Source organism: Arvicola amphibius, chromosome 8 (assembly GCF_903992535.2).
Source record: "Arvicola amphibius chromosome 8, mArvAmp1.2, whole genome shotgun sequence".
Lineage (NCBI taxonomy): Eukaryota > Metazoa > Chordata > Mammalia > Rodentia > Cricetidae > Arvicola > Arvicola amphibius.
The window spans coordinates 63,618,439-63,642,111 of record NC_052054.1 but is presented as its reverse complement, the minus strand read 5'-3'; the positions used below and the strand labels follow the sequence as shown (position 1 = coordinate 63,642,111).

At 40.6% G+C, this 23,673-nt stretch overlaps 1 protein-coding gene across 6 annotated transcripts; it reads right to left on the bottom strand.

Moving 5' to 3' along the window:
• Positions 1-325: 325 nt before the first annotated feature.
• Positions 326-18,150, bottom strand: LOC119820852 (zinc finger protein 93-like). 6 transcript variants are annotated; one of them, XM_042055525.1, is made up of 7 exons: positions 17,941-18,150; positions 15,633-15,730; positions 9,821-9,898; positions 8,108-8,234; positions 7,244-7,336; positions 1,086-1,158; positions 326-463 (listed from the first exon to the last, which is right to left on the bottom strand). In XM_042055525.1, the coding sequence occupies exons 3-6, from the start codon at positions 9,875-9,877 to the stop codon at positions 1,121-1,123; spliced, it is 315 nt and encodes a 104-aa protein (XP_041911459.1). In that variant the 5' UTR covers positions 9,878-9,898; positions 15,633-15,730; positions 17,941-18,150; the 3' UTR covers positions 326-463; positions 1,086-1,120. The 6 variants fall into 6 exon arrangements, with proteins under 6 accessions (XP_041911459.1, XP_038195441.1, XP_038195440.1 ...); XM_038339513.1 differs by lacking the exons at positions 326-463; positions 1,086-1,158 and adding exons at positions 2,188-5,032; positions 16,787-16,904; XM_038339515.1 differs by lacking the exons at positions 326-463; positions 1,086-1,158 and adding exons at positions 3,316-3,882; positions 3,998-5,032.
• Between the last annotated feature and the right edge of the window lie 5,523 nt (positions 18,151-23,673).

The following is a 23,673-nucleotide window of genomic DNA, read 5'->3' as shown; positions in this document are numbered from 1 at the left end:
AGCACGGCTGACAGTTGTAGAATTTGGAAGCACAGTTTTACTCCTCATAACTTTTCCATCTGAAATGTGACACTATCCTGTTTGATGTCAACATACTCTTCATAATGCCACAGTCCTGTATCTAGACCTCAAATGCGTATCTTATTCCCTTCAACTTTGCTGATTGTGAGGCCCTTACGTCACCTTGTTTTCCCAGACATAGTAAGTGCATCATAAAGGATGACTTCTAGAAAGTATCTTTCAGTAAAAGTAACTTAATTTTTATTTTCAGTGTAAGGATGTTTTCCTAGTATTCTATTGCCATGAAGAAACACCCTTACCATGGCAACTCTCATAAAAGAAAGCATTTAATTGGGGGCAGGCTTACAGCTTCATAGAGTTCCTTCATCTTCATGGCAGGAAGCCTGGTGGCAGGCAGGCAGACATGGAGTTGGAGAAGAAGCTGAGAATTCTCCATCCAGACCTGCAGGCAGCAGGAAGAGTGAGAGACTCTGGGCTTGGAAAGACCTTTTTGAAACCTCAAAGTCCACCCCCAGTGAAGCACTTCATTCAATAAGGCCACACCTCCTCATTCTTTTAAATGGTGCTATGCCTTGGTGACCAAGTATTCAATCTGTTAGCAAAAGGGGACCGTTCTCAAACCATCAGAGATGTATTTGCCTGAATGTGCGCATGAGTGCAGTGTTGCCTCTTGCCCATAGAATTCAGAAGAGAGACTGAATCTTATGGTTTCTTGCAAATATACTGGACATGCCAAGCAGTGGTGGTACATGCCTTTAATCCCAGCATTTGAGAGGCAGAGGCGGGCAAATCTCTGAGTTCAAGGCAGCCTGGTCTACAGAGAGTTCTAGGGCAGCCAAGGCTACACAGAGAAACAAAAACACCAAAGTTTTCTTTGGGGGGTGTAAACACACCATACCCACCTCATAGGGAAGTGTATTCCTACTTCTACTCAAGAAAGCTCTGCATATTTGGTATAAGTTTCCTGGGGCATTAATCATTCCTGGCAGAAATGGTAATGTTGAGGGAATCTCCCCCACATGAGTATTCCAACAGCACTGATATGGAAGAATAAATATACTCACCAGTGGACTGAAGCCAGGCTGATTCCTGAAACACTTCAGCTTGTATTCTCAAACTCTAAAACCCAAGGTGGGGCTAGGAAGCAAACAAGTGGCACTTTAGTAGTTAGCTGGGAGCTTATGTTTTCCAAATGTCTATGTTCCAGCTGACAAGAGTCACCCTTTGTTGTGCCATAACCAAGGCCAAAAAAAAAAAAAACCCTATTGTGTTTCACACATTTCCCCTTCCTCAATTGCCTTCTGATCCCGGGAGTAAGGTGAAATCATGTTTGGTAATAAGCAGAACACAAAATGTTCTAAGTAAACCACTAAATAAATCAGTAAATTAGTATCTAACGATAGGTCTTTTCTACCTTACTCGACTTCACTTTTTGTTTTTCGAGACAGGGTTTCTCTGCATAATTCTGGCTGTCCTGGAACTGGGTCTGTGGAGCAGGCTGGCCTTGAAATCAGAGACCCACTTGCCTTTGCCTACCAAGTGCTGGGATTAAAGGCATTTTCCACCACAGGCAGGCTCAACTTTAATATTAATGACACCTTGCTAACAGGGAGTACCTGCTGTCTGTTTCCCCAAAGAAACTCCTTTTTCAGGGCCAGGCAATTAGACAAAAGTCTCTATTCCCTCAGGGGTTTGAAGAAAGGTCCTACTTGCTTAAAAAAAAGGGGGGGGAGGAGTCATTCTCCTTATCTCTGGCAAGAGGAATGAGTGGTTCTTCCAGTAACGTATGACTGTGGTGTCTACTGACTTGTCTAGGCTCCCTCAGTTCAGGCTCACTAGTTCCATCCCACCAAAAAGCCCACTTTCCCCCATTCCTCCTGGAAATCTTTCACCTGTCACCACTTCTTGCTTTCCTGTGAGAGCACCTTGGCAATTTGGAATAAACGTTTCCCTTTTCACCCACAGAGAGGCCGTTTTGGTTTCTTTACTGCACCTAATTTCAACAACAGCAGCAGCAGGCGGCAGCAAGATGCAATGGTGGCACCTGTAAGTTTCTGTGACCCCCCAGAACCCTACCCATGGAGAAAAAAAACCGATTCCTAAGACAATACAGTTGAGTACTTCAACATTTATTACAAATAAAAAAAAAAAATAACTTCTGGAAGGGGAGGATTTCCATGACAGGATTCTGTTCAAGTAAGAAGAACTGGTGTGTTTAGGTATGCGTTTTGTTTTTTGAGGCAAGGGTTTCTCTCTGTATGTAGCCTTGGCTGTCCTGGAACTCACTCTGTAGACCAGGCTGCCCTGGAACTCAGAGATTTGCCTGCCTCTGCCTCCCAAGTGCTGGGATAAAGGTATGCACCACTACCAGCCAGTGGAAGAATTTAAAATGATTCAGCATGAACAGGAAGTCGAAAAAGTTGTCTTCATATGCACAAAAATGTCCAAATTCTTGGCACTGGAACTGTCATGAACTAGCATAGTTACTGAAAGGTCATCAAACAAAGGGCTTTGAACTGTGCAGGTATCTGTGTCTGACCCACAGAGCATCTGAAATTGGCATAAGTCATCTGTCCAGAGCTGGGCAGTGGTGACACTCACCTTGAATCCCAGCACTTTGGAGGCAAAGGCAGGAGGATCCCTGTGAGTTTGAGGCTAGCCTGGTCTGCAGAGTGAGTTCCAGGACAGGTTCCAAAGCCACACAAAGAAACCCTGTCTTAAAAAAACAAAACAACAACAACAACAACAAAAAAACTAGTGGCTAGTTCCTATCTACCTAACTTCCCTGACACTTTACTTCTCCGTTTGCTAATAAGGATGCTTTTCAGTGTAATCTAGCTAACTGTACTGTACTTATGTCGGCCAATTTCAATACTTACAATACAAAAATGTTTCCAAAGAACATTTCCCTATTAAATCAAAAAATCATATTCCACTGAAATACATGAGAATTTTGTGTATGCTTAGTTTTCTTCTTTGTAATACACTAACTTATGATCTTAGATTTTTTCTTCACTATAAACTCTTGATGTTTTTTGAAAATTCCTTAAAGGCTTTCACAAGTTTCCCATGTTCATAATGATTCTCTGATGTAGAGACTGCAGTGGTCCATACAGACAGATCTAGAAAAAGTATATGCCACATTACTTACTATGGAAAGCTTTCTCCCCAGTGTGAATCTTCTGATGTCTTCTAAGGTTTGCGAGTGTGGTAAAGGATTTGTCACAGTCACTACACTTGTAAGGTTTCTCTCCTGTGTGGATTCTGTAATGGATGTTAAGGTGTGATAAATGATAGAAGGCCTTACCACATTCCTTACAACCATGAGGTTTCTCTCCTGCATGGATTTTCTGATGTGTTCTGAGAGATGAACATTTGGTAAAGCATTTGTCACATTCATTACATTTGTAAGGTTTCTCTCCAGTGTGGATTCGGTAATGGACTTTCAGGTGTGACAGTTGATAGAAGGCCTTACCACATTCTTTACAATCATGAGGTTTCTCTCCTGCATGGGTTTTCTGATGTGTTCTGAGAGATGAAGGTTTGGCAAAGGATTTGTCACACTCCTCGCACTGATAAAGTTTTGCAGCATGAGTACTCTGATGTCTCCTGCAGGTTGAGTGATGTGTAAAGGATCGGCCACATTCACTACATTTGTAAGGTTTCTCTCCAGTGTGAATTCGGCCATGGCTTTTAAGACAGGACAACTGAGAAAAGCCCTTACCACATTCTTTACATTGGTAGGGCTTCTCTCCAGTATGGGTTCTGTAATGGACTTTAAGGTATGATAACTTATAAAAGCACTTACCACACTCTTTACATTTGTAGGGTTTCTCTCCAGCATGAATTTTCTGATGTATCCTAAGGGTTGAACACTGGGTAAAGGATTTGCCACATTCCTTACATTTGTAAGGTTTCTCTCCAGTGTGGGTTCTGTCATGTTTTCGAAGTTGGGACAATATATAAAAGGACTTACCACACTGCTTACATTTGTAAGGTTTTTCTCCAGTATGAATTTTCTCATGTGCCCTAAGAGATGAGCAGCGGGTAAAGGTTTTGTCACATTTCTGACATTTATAAAATTTTCCAGCATGCATGTTCTGATGTTCTCTAAGAGAAGAGCAGTACGTAAAGGATTTCTCACATTCCTTACATTTGTAAGGTTTTTCTCCAGTATGGGTTCTCTCATGTTTTCTAAGTTGGGACAGCATATAAAAGGACTTATTACATTCCTTACATTTGAAAGGTTTTTCTCCAGTGTGAATTTTCTCATGGGCTCTAAGAGATGAACACCGGGTGAAGGATTTGCCACAGTCCCAACATCTGTAAAGTTTGCCCTCATGGATGTTCTGATGTTCTCTAAGCGATGAGCAGTAAGTGAAAGATTTGTCACATTTCTTACATTTGAAAGGTTTCTCTCCAGGATGGATTCTGTAATGAGTTTTAAGATCGGACAAACACTTAAAGGACTTGTCACACTCTGTGCATTTCCATAGTTTCTCTCCAGTAAGAGCTCTCTGATGTGTACTGAGGCTTGAGCAGGTCTTCAAGGATTTTTCACATTTCCTGAATTGGTGTGATTTTTCTCCATTATGGATTCTTAGCTGTACAAGTTTTGGGGTAAAACCAAAATATTTATCATATTCGTTATATTTATACTTTTTCTTTCCTATGTACATTCCATGACTCTGACTTATGTTTGAAAATGAACTTAAGGATTTGTCAACATCTTTATATTTGCAAGGTTCTTCTCCAGTGTGTATGTGTTTATAGCTACTGAAGTTGATTGATTCAATACAATCATCCCTGTGGTTTTGAATCCATCTGTATTTGTAACAGTTTTCTGTAGTATTATTTGTTTTGCATAGTGTCCATTTGGAGGATTCATGAAGCATTTTGCCAGGCTCATTACATTTACATGACTTCTGTTGAACTGCCACATGCTCATCGATAGTAAACTTTGAGTCTTGATCTAAGACCTCCTCTGATTCATGCAACATCCGCTGATTCTCTGGAAAATGAGCACAATTAGGACTAATAGGGTTTGATGCTTGATGAAACAGATTCAGTATCTGAGTTCTCTGAGATAAGTAAATGCATTCCTTTAGAACAGACTCTCAGGAAGGCACTGTATGGATGCCTAGAAGAACCTCACTCCAATCTCCATTTCAGATAACAGCCTTTTTATCCCTGCCTGAAATTTTGTATACAAAAAAGACAAATAGTTGAAGAAACATTGGGAACAGAGCTCTGGTGGATTACGTTTGAAATATGTTACTCTGCCTAACCCTCCCCCCCGAAATATTGTAAAATTCAAAATATCTCCACTTAATAAGAGTACTGGTGACACATCCATACTCAGAATATTCAAATGTCTTTTAAGTTTAAAATTTTTCTCATAAATTTGACAAAGCTGGGTATCGCAAAACATGTCTTTAATCTCAGAAGTTATTAGACAAAGGCAGGCAGATCTCTGTGAATTCCAAACCAGCCCGATCTACATGACAAGTCCCAGAACAGTCAGAGATACATTGAGAGATCCTGTCTCAAAAATAAATAACAACAGGCTGGGGAGATGGCTCAGCGGTTAATAGCACTGCCTGCTCCTCCAAAGGTTCTAAGTTCAATTCCCAGCCACCACATGATGTAATGAGATCTGGCGCCCTCTTCTGGACTGCAGGCATAAATGCACAAAGAATACTGTATGCATAGTAAATAAATAATTAAAAAATCAACAACAACAACAACAAAATCTTTATAGAGACTTTTTTTCTTGTTTTGTTTCCTTTTTTTGAGAAAGGGTTCCTCTGTGAAACAGTCCTGGCTGTCCTGAAACTCACTCTGTAGATCAGGCTGTCTTCAAACTCATAGAAATCTACCTGCCTCTGCCTCCCAAGTGCTGGGATTAAAGATGTGTGCCACCACCGCCTGGTGAGACTTTTTTTTTCCCTAAAGACACATTAAAATCATCAAAAGTAATGGATGTAAAAAATACTTCTTGTTTTTAAACTTAGTGATTTATTTTTACTTTATGTGCATTGATGGTTTGCCTGCATGTGTGTCTATACAGGGGTGTTGGGTCCCCTAGAACTGGAGTCACAGACAGTTGTGAGTTGTCATGTATGTGCTGGGAATTGAACCCAGGTCTTCTGGAAGAACAACCAGTGCTCTTAACTATTGAGCCATTTTTCCATCCTGGAAAAAAAAAAATACTTTTGCTAAATTGCGAGGTAATATTATTTTTCTTTTTACACTACATTTGTTTAACTTTGTGAAGCTGTATTACTGTGCCTGTCTAAAACACCCAATGGTCCTAATAAAGAGATAAATGGTCAATAGCAGCCAGGCAGTGGTGGCACACGCCTTTAATCCCTTTAATCCCGAGTGGTGGCACTCGGGAGGCACAGGCAGGTGGATCTCTGTGAGTTTGAGGCTAGCCTGGTCTACAATAGCTAGTTCCAGGACAGGCTCCAAAGCTGGTATTAAAGACATGTGTCACCACTGCCCAATTGATTATAGAACATTTCAATATCCAACATGTAACAATAGATGATGCTCTCAGACAGAATGTTAGGCCTGGAAAGAAGCACATGAACAACATGAGACACGGATCATCCCCAGCAGCCCTACTGAGAATCACCCACACAGCAGGACTCCTCAGTCTACTCAAACTTAATGTTACAAGCAGCAGGATGAATCCTGCCTTGGTAATAGAACAATCATAAAAAGGAATGATAATGTGCCACCTTTAATCCCAGCACTCAGAACAGGCAGATCTCTGAGAGTTCAAGGCCAGCCTGGTCTACAAGAGCTTGTTCCAGGACAGGCTCTAAAGCTACACAGAGAAACCCTGTCTCGAAAAAAAAAAAGAAAGAAAAAGAAAAGAAAAAGAAAAAGAAAAAAAAGAAAGAAAGAAAAAGAAAATCACTTCCTATTGGCCTGAAGACAGGTAACTGAAGACTATGAATGGTTACTGAGACAGAAGCCTTCTCCCTTATAGACAAATAAAATTGCACTGGCATTCTAGTAGTGCTTTCGAGATAATACATGTGCAGTGAGAACAATGTCTTCTGGCATTTACATTTACATAGAGCACTGCACTAAGTAAAGTTATCGAAGAATTACCTCTTGTGAGACAGAACACAGCAAAACCCTTTCCTGTTTTACCTTCCTCTTTCACTTGAGCCCCTCACTCCTGTCCTGTTCATTCACTCACCCCTACCTGGGTTGGCCACCATCTCCTCTCTCTTCACATTCCAGGGCACTTGGATTTGCTCCAGATATGGGACCAGGTCTGTCTTGCACACAATAATTCCTGTATATTAGAAAGTGGCACATGATTTTGCTGGATTCTATAGAACGTACATCTAAAGAGATGACATAATAGAAGACTCTAGGAATAATTTACCAACTGTTATATCATGTAAGAATCTTAAAAACATTTACAGGAATTTCTAAATAGATGACTCAATGGTCAAAAGGACCCAGTTTGTTTCCCAGCACCTGCGGTAGCTCATGCCCCTCTCTAGCTTCAGATTCAGGGCCTTGGCTGCCTCCTGATAGCTTAGTCAGGCACCCTCAACATTCATGTAATGCAGACCATTATGTACACCCATGCATAAAAAAGATAAACAAAGCCTAAGAAATATTTAGGGAGCATTTTCAATTTGCAGACTGCTTCCTGTTAAGACTGAGTCAAATGCAATGATGGAAATGGAACTTCAGGATTTGGTGGGAATATTATCAGTCTTGGAGTGCATCAAATCCAACAATGGAAATGGAATGTTAGGATGTGGATAGGATTATAATCAGTTTCTGGATGAATCAAATGCAATGATTGAAATAATACTTTAGGACGTGGGTGAAAACACCTGCTACTGGGTGTCTGAAGATAATGTTGACTTAAAAGGAAAGCTTCATAATGCCTCCAAAAGGGAAAACATCAAATACCAGGAGGAAGCATTAATTAACATTATCTCCCTAGGTTCCTATAGTTTCTAAGACAGCTACCCAGAGAGTCTCCACATCTACAAAGTAGGCATATACCAAGGATCAGTTACAAATTATGTGAGAAAAATATCCTCACCCACAGAGATCAGGTTGCTGTAATTCTCCAACATGACATCCATGTACAAAATCCTCTGAGCAGAGTCCAGGCATTCCCACTCCTCCTGGGAGATGTCCACAGTCACATCCCGGAATGTCAACAGACCCTGAAATGAACATAAATTTACCATGAGTAGAGTTCCTTCCTGGATATAAAGAACACAAGGGAAACTGGGCTATTTTTCTGCTGTAAATGAGGGAGCACAGTTATTCAGTAAGATGCTTTCTTGAGTGATTACACTCAAAAATGCATTGTCTAACTGGTTAAAGAGGAGATATTCCCAGAAACAATATACTTTTAGGGCATATAAGATATAAATTCAAAGTCCAGACAGAGAAATATACTTTTTATCAGGTTGGGTATGTTTCACACAGAATCACAGTGTATGCATCTGAGACAGAAAATTTGTGATAAACAAAATTATGCTTCTAAATGCCACAATGGTAGACCTCACTAAAATAGTGACACTGGATCAATCTTTTCTGCAGTTAGGTCTTATTGGACTGTATTCTAATAAGCTCTGTTGAGTTAAGGATCTAGGACCAATACTGCAGCTCCAAATTTTGTATAGCAAAGAGGCAAAACTTGGGAGTCAGAATCTATGGATTAATTTAATGTCAAAAGATTTTAAATGCCAGGTGTGGTGGAACACACCTTAAATCCCAGCACTTAGGAGGTAGAAGTAGGCAGATCTCTTTGCATTCCAGGTTTATATAGTGAGTTCCAGACCAAGGTTGCAAAGTGAGACTCTGTCTCAAAATAATAAATAAATAACATAAATAAGTAAGTCTGTCAGAAAGTTCTGGTTTTCTCACAGTAAGAAGGGAGAAGCAACAATCCAAATCACCGACACTCCAAATATGCACCATATAATGAGGTTGTTTTATGAGAATATTTTTGGCAACTATGAAGTACATATAAAAATCAGGACTGGGGGCTAAAGAGATGGCTCATCGGTTAAGAGCAGTTGCTCTTCCAGAGGTCCTGAGTTCAACTCCCAGCAGAGCAGCCATATGGTGTGGATCACAACCATCTGTAATAGATCTGGTGCCCTCTTCTGGTCTTCAGGCAGAACATTGTATACATAATAAATAAATAAATTATAAAAACTAATAATAATAAAGGACAGCCAGGGATACACAGTGACACTCTGTCGAGAGACAGAGAAGGAGAGAGGCAATGAAACTACAATCTGAATTTACTGACAAGATCTTGCATCACTTTAGGCCAATGGTTCTCAACCTCCCTAACACTGTGACCCTTTAATACAGTTACAGACTTGCGAAATGGGTCATGACCCACGGGTTGAGACCCGCTGCTTTAGGTCAAGATGATACATAGAACTGCAGTGCTCTGCACTCTAGATAGCATGAGGCTCAGAGACAGTGTGATGTTGTCTAAGACTACCTCTTCCTAAATGCTCAGTGATGCTAGGGGATGCTGCGGGCATGTCAATGTGCACTTTCATAAAACTGCTTTAGGGATAGCTGATAGATTCCTCCAACGGAGCCCCTGTGGAACATTGCTCTCTTCACTGATAAAGATATGCAGTAATCCTCTGTAGCAATCGGCTATCAGCATATTTCTCTGATCATCAGTCACAATGGAAAACATTTCCAGAATTACAGAAATGGGTCTTCAATCCATTTTCCTGTACAAATTCTACAGATGAGAAGTGGGAAGGACACTGACCTGGGATGTATTTATTGAAGAACAAGCCATTTCTCCTCTTCTTGCACTTTTATTCATGGGTGTGTCAAAAAGATAAATCTAAAATTTATATTAAAAGCTGTTAGGAACAAACTCATATACCACATAAAAAGATCCAAACAGAATAATACCAGATGTCTTATCAATATTCCTACAGTTAGGAGACTATGAAACAATGTTTTTAAAGCCATGATAGAAAACAACCATTAACCATCCATTAACCATATTATTGCAACCAGACAACATGTCTCTAATGAAAGGACAGAGCCCATGTCATAACAGGCTGTTCAGCCTTCTCTCAGAGATCAGGACTCAATCTCAGCTTCCTGAGACTGAACAAGCAACTTCTGAGGAAAAGTCACAAATAAAGGACAATCAATCTCCAACACCCCCAACAGCAAGGAGGACACCTGGTACAGGCAGTACTAGGCCAGGCCAGGCCTAACCAGCTTCCACAGCAGCTCAAGGACACGGACTGGGACTTATCCAGGCCTGCCTAAAAAATGGAAAACTGTAGCCCTGACCAGCTTCTGACTAGCCCCAGCCAATTAGAACGAACTTATGATTACTACTTGCTTAAGCCAATCATATCTAAAATGACCCAACTTCCTTAGACACTCCCCTCAGTAAGGCTTAAAGAAGCCCCCACATCCTTCTGGGGCGGGGGTGATCAGAGCCATCTTGCCTTTTTGTAGGATGGTTGGCCCCAGCATGAGGAGTAATAAAAAAGGCTCTTTGTCTTGCATTAGATCTGGTTTCTTGACAGTCTTTGGACAGGGTTTCTCTGTGTTGCTTTGTTGCCTGCCCTAAGAACTAGCTCTTGTAGACCAGGCTGGCCTCGAACTCACAGAGATCCTCCCACCTCTGCCTCCCGAGTGTAGGGATTAAAGGTGTGCGCCACCACTGCCCGACTCCTCTTGATAGTCTTTAGTCCCAACACTGGGCACAAAATCAGTTGCCAGAGAGGTAAGTGCATTTGAAGATAGTAGTGAATTAATAGGCCATTTCACCCAAACACACTGAAGAGAATAAGTAGAGCAGACTATGTACACAAGAATGAGAGAAGAAAGGATGGGGAGGGGCAGTTAGGGGAGGAGAAAGCTCAACATTTAAGAGCATTAACCGCTCTTCCAAAGGATTCAGGTTCAAATCCCATGGCAGACTATAACTGTAACTCCAGGAGATATGATGCCTCTGAGCCTCTGCAGACACCAGGCTTGTACAAGGTGCACTGACATACATGCAAGCAAAACACCCATATACATACACTAAGAACTAAAAAAAAAAGACACATCGCAAGTTTGAAGCAGTCAGAAAAAAGAAAAAGACAGAGAGAAATTATCCAAGAGGACTCATGAGATGAAATACAGGTGAGGAAAAGATGAATATAGGAAAGCCAAGAATGAATAAACCAGGCACTGAGTTTGAAGAACAAGTTCCAGGACAGGCTGCAAAGCTACACAAAGAAATACTGTCTCAAAAAACAAAACAAACAAATAAATAAGCAAGCTAGGCACAACATAGTAAACCAGCAAAGCACTGCAATAAGAAGAAAAAAAATAGTACCAAAATACAACCACCTATAATACCACCAACAAAATTATAGGGAAGAAAAATCTAAGAACAAAGTGTCAGTAGAAACAGAAATGTCACTGACACATTTGAGTTCAACAAAAACTCATGAAAGAATTCCTTGTTCAACAAAATCTCATGAAAGAATGCCTAAAGGAAGTACAAAGAAATAAAACATGGCTTAATACAGTAAAGGGCATGTGTGTCACACCTAGGTCAACGGTATAGCACAGAGAGAAAAATGAGCATTATTAGCTGAAACACTGTAACAAGATGAAGGGGCACCATTCTTCAGTTTTGTTGAATGTGGAACTATGGTAGCTAGCAAGAGAAATTTGGAAAAGACAAAGAAGCAAAAGAAATACAGATAGGAAATAAAGACACTGAACCACTCTTTTCAACAATGATGTGACCACAGAGATAAAACTCCCTACTTGATAGCTGGGCATGGTGGCACACGACTTTAATCCTAGCATTTGGGAGGCAGAGGCAGGTGTGTCTCTGTGAGTTCTAGGCTAGCCTGGTCCAAAACACAAGTTCCAGGACAGTCAGAGCTGTTACACAGAGAAACCTTGTCTCAAAAAAAAAAAAAAAAATCCCCTTACAAAGCAAAACGAAGCAAAAAACAAACAAACAAAAACCCCAAAACACAAAAACCTCCCTATTGACAACATGAGGAACTCTTAGATAAATGCTTGAATATTGAAATACACAAAATTGAGTTGTGCCCCAGCCTCAGAAAAAGCAAGATGTGACTGCCTTGCCGAAAAAGGTACCGAGCCACGTGACTAACTCAGACAAGAATTATGGGCTAATGTAAGTTATAAGAATTAGTTAATAAGAAGCCTGAGCAAACGGGCCAATCAGTTTACAGCTAATGTAGACCTCTGTGCGATTTCTTTGGGATTTAACAACTGTGGGAACCGGGCAGGACCAAAAACTCAGTCAACAGAATGGTGCCAATGAGAAGAGCTAAATTCACTTAAAACCTGAGAGCGCTTGGGAATTAACTGCAGACACAAAAGAATGGAGTTAAGCATAACTTAATGATAGCAGCACTTTCTTGGGTAGGCTCTGTTTGCTAGAGGCAAGCGCTTCTCGTTTAAGAGAGGCTTCCTGAACATTTTCTTAAGTGTCTTTCAGCCATTTTAAATTCCTCTGTTGAGAGTTCTCTGTTCAGGTCTGTACTCCATTTTTTTATTGGATTATGTGATCTTTTGGTGACCAATTTCTTGAGTTCTTTGTATATTTTGGAGATCAGACCTCTGTCTGATGTAGGGTTAGTAAAGATCTTTTCCCATTCTGTAGGCTGTCGTTTTGTCTTGTTGACCGTGTCCTTTGCTTTATAGAAGATTTTCAGTTTCTGGAGGTCCCATTTATTAATTGTTTATCTCAGTGTCTGTGCTGCTGGGGTTCTATTTAGGAAGTGGTTCCCTGTGCCAGTGTATTCAAGTGTACTTCCCACTTTCTCTTCTAAGAGGTTCAGTGTGGCTGGCTTTATGTTGAAGTCTTTGATCTATTTGGACTTGAGTTTTGTGCATGGTGATAGATATGGATCTATTTTGATTCTTCTATATGTTGATATCCAGTTATGCCAGCACCACTTGTTAAATATGCTTTCTTTTTTCCATTTGATATTTTTTGCTTCTTTATCAAGGATCAGGTGTTCGAAGATGTGTGGATTGATATCCGGGTCTTCTATTTGTTCCACTGGTCCTCCTGTCCTTATGCCAATACCAGGCTGTTTTCAGTACTGTAGCTCTGTAATAAAGTTTGAAGTCAGGGATTGTGATGCCTCCAAAAGTTCCTTTACTGTACAGGATTGTTTTGGCTATCCTGGGTTTTTTTGCTTTTCCATATGAAGTTGAGTACCGTTCTTTCAAGGTCTTTGAAAAATGTTGCTGGGATTTTGATGGGCATTGTGTTGAAGTGAAGGAAATTTTTAAAACCATTCCATGAGCCCAATAGTAGTGGCACATGCCTTTAATCCCAGCACTAGGAGGCAGAGACAAGTAGATCTCTGTTGGGAACCAGTCTCAACAAAAACACCTCTTGCCAGGGCCAGGCGGTGGTGGTGCACGCCTTTAATCCCAGCACTCGGGAGGCAGAGGCAGGCGGATCTCTGTGAGTTCGAGGCCAGCCTGGTCTACAAGAGCTAGTTCTAGGCCAGGCTCTAAAAAAGCTGCAGAGAAACCCTGTCTCGAAAAACCAAAAAAAAAAAAAAAAAAAAAAAAAAAAAACACCTCTTGCCAGGGTAGGAGTGTGGGGATTTAGAACTATTAGTAAAGAATAAAAAGACATGTGTGAAAATAATAAAACAGAAACCATTGAATGGTACCGGGAGGGAGTGTCAGTGAATACTGAAATCAGCAGCAGTTAATTTTACACACTCTTATACCCCATACCAGAGGGAAGAAGACAAAAAGACCGCTTTAAAAAATACAAAGGGCAACTAGAACAGTTACTTGCTTCAGTACTGTGAGATATCAAGTCATTAGCATTCTGTTGTTTAGGCAGTGAACCCACCTAGACCAAGTACCCTAAAGGCAGCCCCTCCCAAGGTCAAACATGCTATTTCAAAAGAAGGAGACAGAAGTCTATCTGAATATCTTGACCATTGGTCAGGTGGAGTGGATCACGCTGTTAATGGCAAAAAGACTACGTAACCACATCTGGATTCAGGATGGGTAGCCCTGATGATTGTTAACAACTGAGCAACTTCAAGCTGGAAGGTGGTTTTGCACGCCTTTAATCCCAGAACATGGGAGGCAAGAGAGACGAATCTCTGTGAGTTTGAGGCCAGCCTGGTTTACAAAAGCTAGTTCCAGGACAGGCTCCAAAGCTACAGAGAAACCCTGGTCTTGAAAAAGAAAAACCAAAAAATTCTATGAATGTGCATAACAGTCAAGAAGAAGGTTAGGCATAATTATTGTAGGTCACAGAAAAAGTCAAATCAATCAAAATACAAAGAATATTGATATTATCTGTTCCATTCACTAGAAAGGTTGTGGTCAATATGAGTGCATTTTACCCGATAATTTCCAAACACAAGAAGCCATGACTGGCAGAATGGTAAGAAGAAAGCAGACAACTTCAGCATCCACCCAACATTCAGTGTCAGATAATGACATCTGAGGGAATATTAGTGTAGAAAGAAGAGCAGCAACATTGCAGGAAAAGATTACACCCTTTGAGACAGCCATCCACACTACAACAGAGGTCTCTCAATCTTTTCAAACTTCAAGGAGCATGCCCTACTGCATTCAAATCTTAGAAGACACCAGACAGTGGTAGTGTACACCTTTAATCCCAGTACTCAGTAAACAGAGGCAGAGGGATCTCTGAGTTCAAGGCTACACAGAGAAACTGTATGGAGTGAGAGAGAGGAAAAGAAAGACACTCTCTTCTCTGATGAAGTGAAAAAGCAAATATGAGAAGCAGATGGGAATCGGAAGGAATACATGATGTGAAATTGACAGCTGGCATGTTCTTATTCAAACATGAAAGGAGGTTTGCCTTCCCTAAAGTTTCCAAGGAATTCCTATCAAAATCTTCATGGCATTTTTGTAGAAATAAGGTAATCCAAAAGTGTTACTAAATTGAGGGAAGCCACAAACATTTCAAAGAATCTTCAAAGGAAGATCAAACCCAGAGGCGATTTGAAAATCTGTAAAAATTATAGCAATACAACCTTTGAGTGTTGCCCTGAAGACAGAAGGTGTCAATGGGACAATGTATATGGAACTGTATACTGTATAATGTATACTGTAGAGAGATTCTAAGCAATTCTTATCAAAATCCTGTGGGCAGACTGAGCAGTAGTGAGTGGTGCGTGCCTTCGATCCCTGCCAACCAAGGAGAGCGTGATTTACAAATGGAGTTCCAAGACAGGCTCCAAAGCTCTAGAAAACATGTCTCAAAAAACAAAAACAACAAAAAATCCTGCTAGTGTTGTTCTAGGAAGTGGAGAAATAACCCTAAAAGATTTTGAAGGAACTACAAAAAGCTGCAAAATTCTGAGAGCACAGAAAAATGAAGAGGTATCAATTTTCCTAATTTTATAATATGTAACACCTTCAACAAGATAATCCTGAGATTATTCTCAGTGGAATTCTCCAGAATCATTTCTAATGAAACAGAATGTGACAAAACAGATTTCATGTCCGGTTTCCACTATCACTTGAGCCCCTGACCAACCCTTGCCTCAATCAACCCAATATACCTGGATCCTTTGCTACTGTTTCCTCTCTCTTCATCGACCTTTCTTTTTGTTCTCTTTGTTCCGCTGCACAGGTGAGAGCTCTTGGCAATCATTTAGCCCTGCACATGAGAAAGAGATTGTTCAAAAAGCATCAGGGATTCTAATACAGTACTCTGCTCAGTAGATAAAGAGAAAACTAAACAGAGGATTCTACAAGTGATTCCACAACTGTCACACAGGCTCAGAACACTAAAAATGTCTAGAGAGCATTTTCAGTTTCCATAACTTGAGCCCCACTTCCAATCACAGGCAAAACTGAAGCATAGGACTGGAAAGACGGCTCAGTGGTTAAGAGTACTGGCTGCTGCTCCTCTAGAGGGCCAAGAATCAAGTCCCAGTACCCACATAATGGCTCACAAACATCTGCAATTCCAATTCCAGGAAACTGACCCCTATTCTGGCATCTATAGGCACCAGGCACGCGAGTCAACACATGAGTAAGTATAAAAAAACAAAACCTCAAGAGTGGAAATAAAACTTCATGATTAAGGTGACAATATTATACACTACTGACTCTCATGGAACAGAAACGATAGAAACCTAACACTTCTGCACATGAAAAAACATGAAGAACAGAGAAAACCTCACAAAAATGGTCTTTCTTGCTCTGAGAGTTTTTCACTATGAGTTGTGAGGTTTATCCACGCAAGGCTCACTCACATGCAGCAGTTTGAGAAAGAATAGTACAAGAAAATTATTCTCTCCCACAGTACTCAAACTGTTGTAATTCTGTTGCAGAAATCTCTCTGGAATAAGCAATCTTAAACCATTGGGAGTGAAAAAGAAGAGATGTCACAGGTGGACTGAAGCTGGGGTACCTCTGCGAGTTTCCATTTCTGGTTGTATTTTATAATCTACAAGCACAAGGTGGGGCCAGGAGAAAAGTAAACAGGACTTTGCAGAAGCATAAAGGCTTAGATGCTTTTCAAATGCATGTTAAAGCATGTTTAAATGCGTGTGATAAGGTTGCTAAGGGCAACAATTTATTGTTTCAGCAATTTCTCCAGGTTATTCTGTTCCAAGTAGCAAGATGAAGTCATGATTGGAAATTAGCTGTAAAAATCAGTGCTTTATGTAAATCAGCCATTCAGTATCTAATAAATTGTCTTTTCTACCTTATTCTATTTCAATTCTCCAACATCCAGTCTCTGTACAAAGCCCTCTAAGCAGGGTCTAGGCTTTCCCCCTTCTCTTGGGAGAAGTCCACAGCAACATGACTGAATATAGCAAACCCTGAAATAAAAAGCAATAGTTTGAGTGGGGTGGCGGGGGCGCACACCTTTAATCCTAGCATTCAGGAGGCAGAGGCAGGTGGATCTCCGAGTTTGAGGCCAGTATGGTCTAGAGTTCCAGGACATCCAGGACTGTTACACAGAGAAACCCTGTTTCGACCCCCTAAAGCAAGAGTTAGCCACATGTCCATGTGTTATTCTTGAACGAATGAGACAATAAAGTCAGAGACTCTTTTCTGATGTAGGTGAGGGGTCACAATTATTCAAAAGTTCTTTCTACTAAGGTGCCTGCTGTTCTATAACTGTGAACATACTCTGGCCTGATAGTCTCACTCTTAACATGCATAAGGTGTCTTTCTGGACTATAAGATGCAACACTAAGACCTTCACATAACAATACAAACTATTGTGGGGGCGGTGGTGGTGCACGCCTTTAATCGTAGCACAAAACAGGCGGAGTTCAAGGCCAACCTGGTCTACAGAACAAGCACCAAAGTCACAGAGAAACCCTATCTCAAAAAACAAAACAAAATAAAACAAAACAAAACACGCGCGCGCACACACAAAATATTGAGCACTGTATTTAAACCACAGAATATATACATTTCAGGTGGAAAATTAATGGAAATATCCTACAGTTTGCTAAAATATATTTGTGATTCAAACAAATCTACAGTTGATCCTTATGTGATTACTATTTAACAAGCTTTTTAGGTTGACAAGCTCTAAATGCCACTCTCTTAAATAGGGAAGTGATAGAACACGTCAGTTGAAAAGCGTGGATAATTTAAGAGCTTTGTTTTTTCGGAAGTAATAAAAGAACACTGTTAGAACATCAACATATAAATTCAATCTTGCGAGATTAAGAGACTATTTTGAAAATCTTAAAACAAAAAAAAAATCAGGATTAGTCCGGTTCACACGATATAAAATTTACCGAGGGCAAATTTTTGTGAGCCAGCTTCCTAAATCAGCAGCAAACAGCTCGCACCTCAGGTCCCTGTCTCCCTGGGTCCCAGCCCCGCAGCTCCTCTGACCTGGGAGGTTCCAGGGCCGCCGGGCTGCGGTTCCCGCCACCGCGCTGCTGACTGCTGACTTTCCCAGGCCGCCCCGCGGCGACTTGCGGCTCCGGGGAGTTTTCTGGTCCCAGAACACCCAGCCAGGTCCTTCGCACTCAGGTCTGCCTTCCTTAGGGAATGGCGAGTTTGCCGTGCCAGCCGTCTTCGGGGCTCCGTGCCTACTCTGGTCCCGCCCTCTATGCAGTTTGCTCACATTCGCCCATCCCCACCCACTTACTTCCTCTTTCCGCCCGGTTTCCCAAGCGGGCCCCGCTCTGCAGGTGTCTACCGGTCACTGGGCGACGCCCCTGAAATCGGCGACCTTCCGGGTTTGGCTGTGAAACCGGGTTTCTCCTCTCACTCTGTACTAGCAATGACCTGTGGGAAATTCTGCCGCTTAGGGAAAATTTCTTCTCTGCAGGCAGGTTAGCTGGCTCGGTTCAGCAAGCTTAACATAGACAATCAAAATATATAGGTCACTCTTGCCAGAACTGGTATCACAGGCCTTTAATTCCAGCACTAGGGAGGAAGAGACAGACAGGTGGATGTCTAAGATGGGGTGTGTGTGGGGGGGGGGGGGGAGGACATGGAAACAACGGGTATGGAAAGCTGTTTAACTATACTTGGGCTCAGCTTTGAACTAAGGTCTAATAAGCCGGCTGCAGCAAGTTAGTATGTCGTTGTAGAAGTTCATTGTGGCCCTCAAAGCACTCTAACTCTGGGACACTCAGTCCCTCCCTGCAAGTTTAGGATGGGCTTACATGGTTCAGGCTTACATGGGCCTGCCATATGCTAAGAAGCACCAGAGAAATATCTGGGAGGAAAGTGGCCGATACTTGTGATAAAGTCAATCCAATTTTCTGAACCTTCCCTCGGGAGTATCACTGGAAACGGATGGTTAACAGGGCTAATTTACCACCTGAAAATATATGATGAAAAGATTTAAAGGATGATATGCATATGGTAACTCCAGAGATTCCAGAGACTCTGTAGAACAGTAGCCTTTACTTGGCGCAGTCTGAGCCTCAGGGAGCATTAAAAGCCCTTAATATACAACAACAACGTAAAAGGACTTAGATATTATATTTTTAGCAACCAGAAATCAGAATAGTGATGTAGACGTGGTTCCAGGAACTCAAAGTCCAAACCATGAAACAGAGAAACCTCAAAAAATCAAACCCTACTCCCCCCCACCAAAAAAAAAGATTCTAGGAAGAAACAAAAATGATAAGCTGATCTGGTGGATATATGTCTTTAACCCCAGCACTCAGATGGAAAAGGCGGGTGGATTTCTGTGAGATACAGGCCGCTTGATCTACAGAAAGGGTTACAGGTCAGCCAAGGTTACATAGTAAGGCTCTGTATCAAAACAAAACAAATTAAAGAGATATTTCAAAAGAAAATGTCCCATCTTAAAATGAAAAAAAAAATAACCCTCATGATGGATGATGAAGATTTAAGACATTTAAGTGTCTCTTTTCATCTAAAACAGAAAGTAACAGGGTTTTTGCAAAATATCTCGAAAGTATATAATTGGTTTTATTTAGGTCATTTCAGTGTGGAGGCCTGTTGGGACTTAATGGAGTCCTGGCCTTCCTACTGACCTCCCCTGTTGGTGACCTTTCTTGCCCTTGTTGTTCTGGGCTTCTGAGAAACAAGTTCCGTACTCTCAGAGTTGTTTTATAACCCTGCTTCCTGAGTATGCATTGCTTGGCCCTAACCCAAGGATCCTGCGATGAGGTCTCCATCCTGTTGACCCACCTGTCTGGGTTAGGTATAAAACCCCCATGGTGATGTACAACAAAGGACTTCTGATTCTGCAACATCTAGAGTGTGTGATTCATTAATCCTGACGTCAGCATTATTAATTATTAATGACGCCAGCATTCATTAATCGGACTCGGCATCCAGGCTGCACTGGCCCAGCTTGACAAAAGGTCAGAGGGTTGGAATTTAACTTCTATTTCTTCAAGATTGTTTCTGCCTCAAAAGTCCCTTCCAGACTTAGGTCAGAGAGTTCTGCTATCTCAAGGTTATTGATCACAGGTGTGGTTAATATCCAGCCCTTGTATTTCAGGAATAGAGAAGAGATACTTTTCTACTTCAAACAAAAGTCTAAGGATCCAACTAAGGTTCTAGTTCCCTTAAGGAGATACCATTGGATTCCACCCAGGGAGTGGTTTGCCTACAGAATGTTTTGGTCTAGGGTGTGAGTTTGATTTGTTTTATCAACACAAAGTTTAACTATGGACATAGCCCATGAACTTCAACTGGTCCATCCAAGTCCTTGTATCCTGTTAAAGCAGTTTTTTTTTGTTGTTGTTGTTGTTTAAAAATCTTATCCTACCTCTTGGGGTTGGAGGCATTTTAAACAATTGGAAATTAAATGTGGGCAGATTGGTTTTAACACCCATGTACATACAGTTGGCACTAAGTGGACTTAGCCAATGAAGAAAAAAAAAAGAGCCTGGTGGTGGTGGCACAGGCCTTTAATCCCAGCACTTGGGAGACAGAGGCAGTCGGATCTCTGGGAGTTCAAGGCTAGCCTAATCTAGAGCTAGTTTCAGGACGGCTTGGGCTGTTACACAGGAAATCCCTACCTTGAGGAAAAATGAACAACAAAAACAAAAAAACAAAAAAAAAGAAAGAAGAGAACATGAGGATGTGAAGGAATAGTATGATTGTGGGGGAGAGTTGGGAAGGAACCGGAGTGAGCCTATCAAAATGTATGGCACAAAAATATGAAATTCTCAAACAATAGATTCAACTTTAAAATACTCAGACGTGTTTAACTGTAAAGGAAAAGCCTCTGTGTTCTGGTGGAGTTGGCCAGGATTAGATAGAAAGAAAAGTACTACCTGAAAAAAACCTTATTGTTTGTAAGTAAGATATCCATAACTGTGAATTAGGATTCTAATTTCACTGCCAAGTAATTTCTGTTAAATTCATCTTGAAGCCTCAGACATGAAATAAAAACTTGGACAAGATTATGCAAAATCATATATGGCTTACATGATATGGAAAGATTTTTAATGTGTCTCCAGGGCTTTATCAAGCCTTGCAAATTACCCAGCATTCCTCATTCGTTAAACTAAGGTGTTAGAACTTCAAGCAGAAGGCTAGATTACATTTACTCAGTAAATTTCAATGTAAAAACTATTAAACACAGATGTTTTATTTATTAAAAAAATTACCCAACACAGGGTTGTAGAACATTTCAAAATTATAGGCAGTTTTACAAAAAAATGTAGATTACAATGGGAGGGTGTTACTTTACTAAGATGGAAACTTATAGCTGTTCACCATTTTCAAAGAAGGCAAATGCGTGAATTTCTTGGTGTATGGTGCACACTGTTCAACACGACTATACATTCTCTATGATTAGATTTTATTTTCCTCTGATATCTTTATTTTTCCACATACATTTCATTGAGAACATCACTAATTCCATGGATTAGCTAAATTTTTTAGGGATCTCTACAATATGTTTTTAAGAAGCCCCTGCTTTGGCTAAATGTTAGGCTAGCCCTTTTCTCTTCCTATTGCCCAGGATACTTACCTGTATTCTCCTCCTGCAAAATAAAGTTCATCTCCATTTGTGTTATAGTAATGAAGTTTGCTTAGGCTACTAATTCTCCATGGAACAAAAACACACAGTCACATTTCCAGGAGTTACAGGCAGCAAGTACCAAGGAATGTACCTGTAAGCTGCTATCAGAATCTTGCCCCCACACAAAGAAAACTGAACTCTGGGACTCAATCACTTCAACCACCATGTGTTACAAATAAAGAGCAAGAATAACTCCTGAAACCAAAGGGATTCCAAGACAGGGAGAATCCAAAGGGATTCTGCTTGGGTGGCAAAGGCTGTTTTAACTAGTGAACCATTAGTGAGCAGCAGGGCAAAGTGGGCAAAAATGGAGGGGTTTTCATAGGCACACAATGACAAAATTCTCCCCAGCACCAGAACTACTGTAGTTACCATAAAGGTCATCAAGAAGAGGGGCCTTGATCTGCGGGAAAAAGAGCTTTGAGCCAGGGACCCTCTTAACTTGCCCTCAGGAATCTGTCTGTCCATTTGACTTGGGTTCACAGATAGTTTGTGATCAGTATCTAACATCTAACTTCCTTGACACCTGTCTCAGGTTCATCAGCCCTGATAAGCAACAACTGATACACATTATCATAAAACCATCTGTAAGCAAGACAGCATGCATAGATTCCAGTTTAAACAAACCACTGTGTTTACATTTCAGCAAATTCCAGTACTATTATTGCCAAAATGTCAGGAAGAATATTATATTTATTCAAATAGAAATACCCTTGTCCATTCAAAAACAGAACATGTTCACTCACTCATTTGGTTTTCTTCTTTGTAATATGCTTGTTTGTCTAATGGCTATTGTGTCTGTGTGTTTCTATATGAATTACTGTGCTTTTCAGTTGGAGTAACTTTCTTTTTTTATTTTTTAGTTTTATGTATTGAATAACTTTCCAACTTTCTTGAGTACTGAAAAATTGCTTTCATGAACATTTTTTTGGGATTTTTGAGCTGTGCATGAGCATGGACATGTGTCATACACACAGGCCATGTCTCTACTGTTTCTCATGCTCTTGCTGTTTGTAGGGTTTGACTCCAGAATGACTATTTTGAAGGAGAATAAAAGATAAGCTTTATTAAAGAAGGTTTTTTGTTTATTTTCCCTTCAAGATGAATTTTCACACGTGTTTATACTAGGTAAAAACTTTGACAAATTAAATAGTTTTTGAGGTCTCTAGCATGGAATTACAAGACATGTAATTCCTACTGTACAAGACATGAGGATTTCACAACAGTAAACACTCAAGTAATTTCTTGAGGCGGAGAGTGCTCATTCATTACAGGCCACTCAGACCCAAAATAATCACTCACAAACTATATTAATTCAAACACTGCTTGGTTTATTAGCTCATGCTTCTTATCAACTAACTCATATCTTAAATTAACCCATTTCTATTATTTTATGTTTTACCATGAGGTAGTGGCCTACCAGTAAAGTTCTGGAGCCTGTCTCCTTTGGCAGCAACATAGCGTCTCCTTGACTCCACCTTCTTTTCTTCTCTATCTCTGCATGGAATTCCTGCCTTACTCTATTCTGCCTGCCACAGGCCCAAAGCAGCTTCTTTGTTAACCAATGGTAATAAAACATATTCACAGCATAGAGGGGAATCCCACATCACCTCCCATTTTCTGTCTAAATAAAAAGGAAGGTTTTAACCTTAACATAGTAAAATTACATATAACAAAACAGGTATCAAGCAAGAATTACAGTTACAATATTTATATCTGCTTTATCTTTTATCATGATGAAGGAAAACTGTAATTATAATGATCTATTCTTCAACTCCATCAAAGACCCCAGAAGGATATAATATTACCCAAGTTAATAAGAAGTGTATTGTAAACAACTTCCAAAACTCTAGAATTAACAGAGACATCTCGCTGCCTGGGTAGTCACCAAAGTTCTTCTGTAACATTGGGGCATCCATCTTCAGCCTTCAGGACCATAGTATCCAGCAGACTTTTCCATGAAGCAGGAAATTTTAAAGACATTTCTGCCTATATTGGCAGTTTGTCAGCCACTTTTTTCTGTGTCCTGCAAAGTGTCTGGCAGACTCTTTCATGAAGTAGAAACCCTGAAGGATCATCTCACCTTTAGGCAAGTTCAGCAG

Bases quoted from the DNA above. Each gene is read 5' to 3' on its own strand.
- LOC119820852 (XM_038339513.1), bottom strand. From the start codon at position 9,877: ATGAATAAAAGTGCAAGAAGAGGAGAAATGGCTTGTTCTTCAATAAAT. The intron at 8,235-9,820 runs GTCAGTGTCCTT...TGTTCATTTCAG, and splicing joins CTTCAATAAATACATCCCAG to GGTCTGTTGACATTCCGGGA. The intron at 5,033-7,243 runs GTAGGGGTGAGT...CTCATTTTCCAG, and splicing joins GGAGATGGTGGCCAACCCAG to AGAATCAGCGGATGTTGCAT.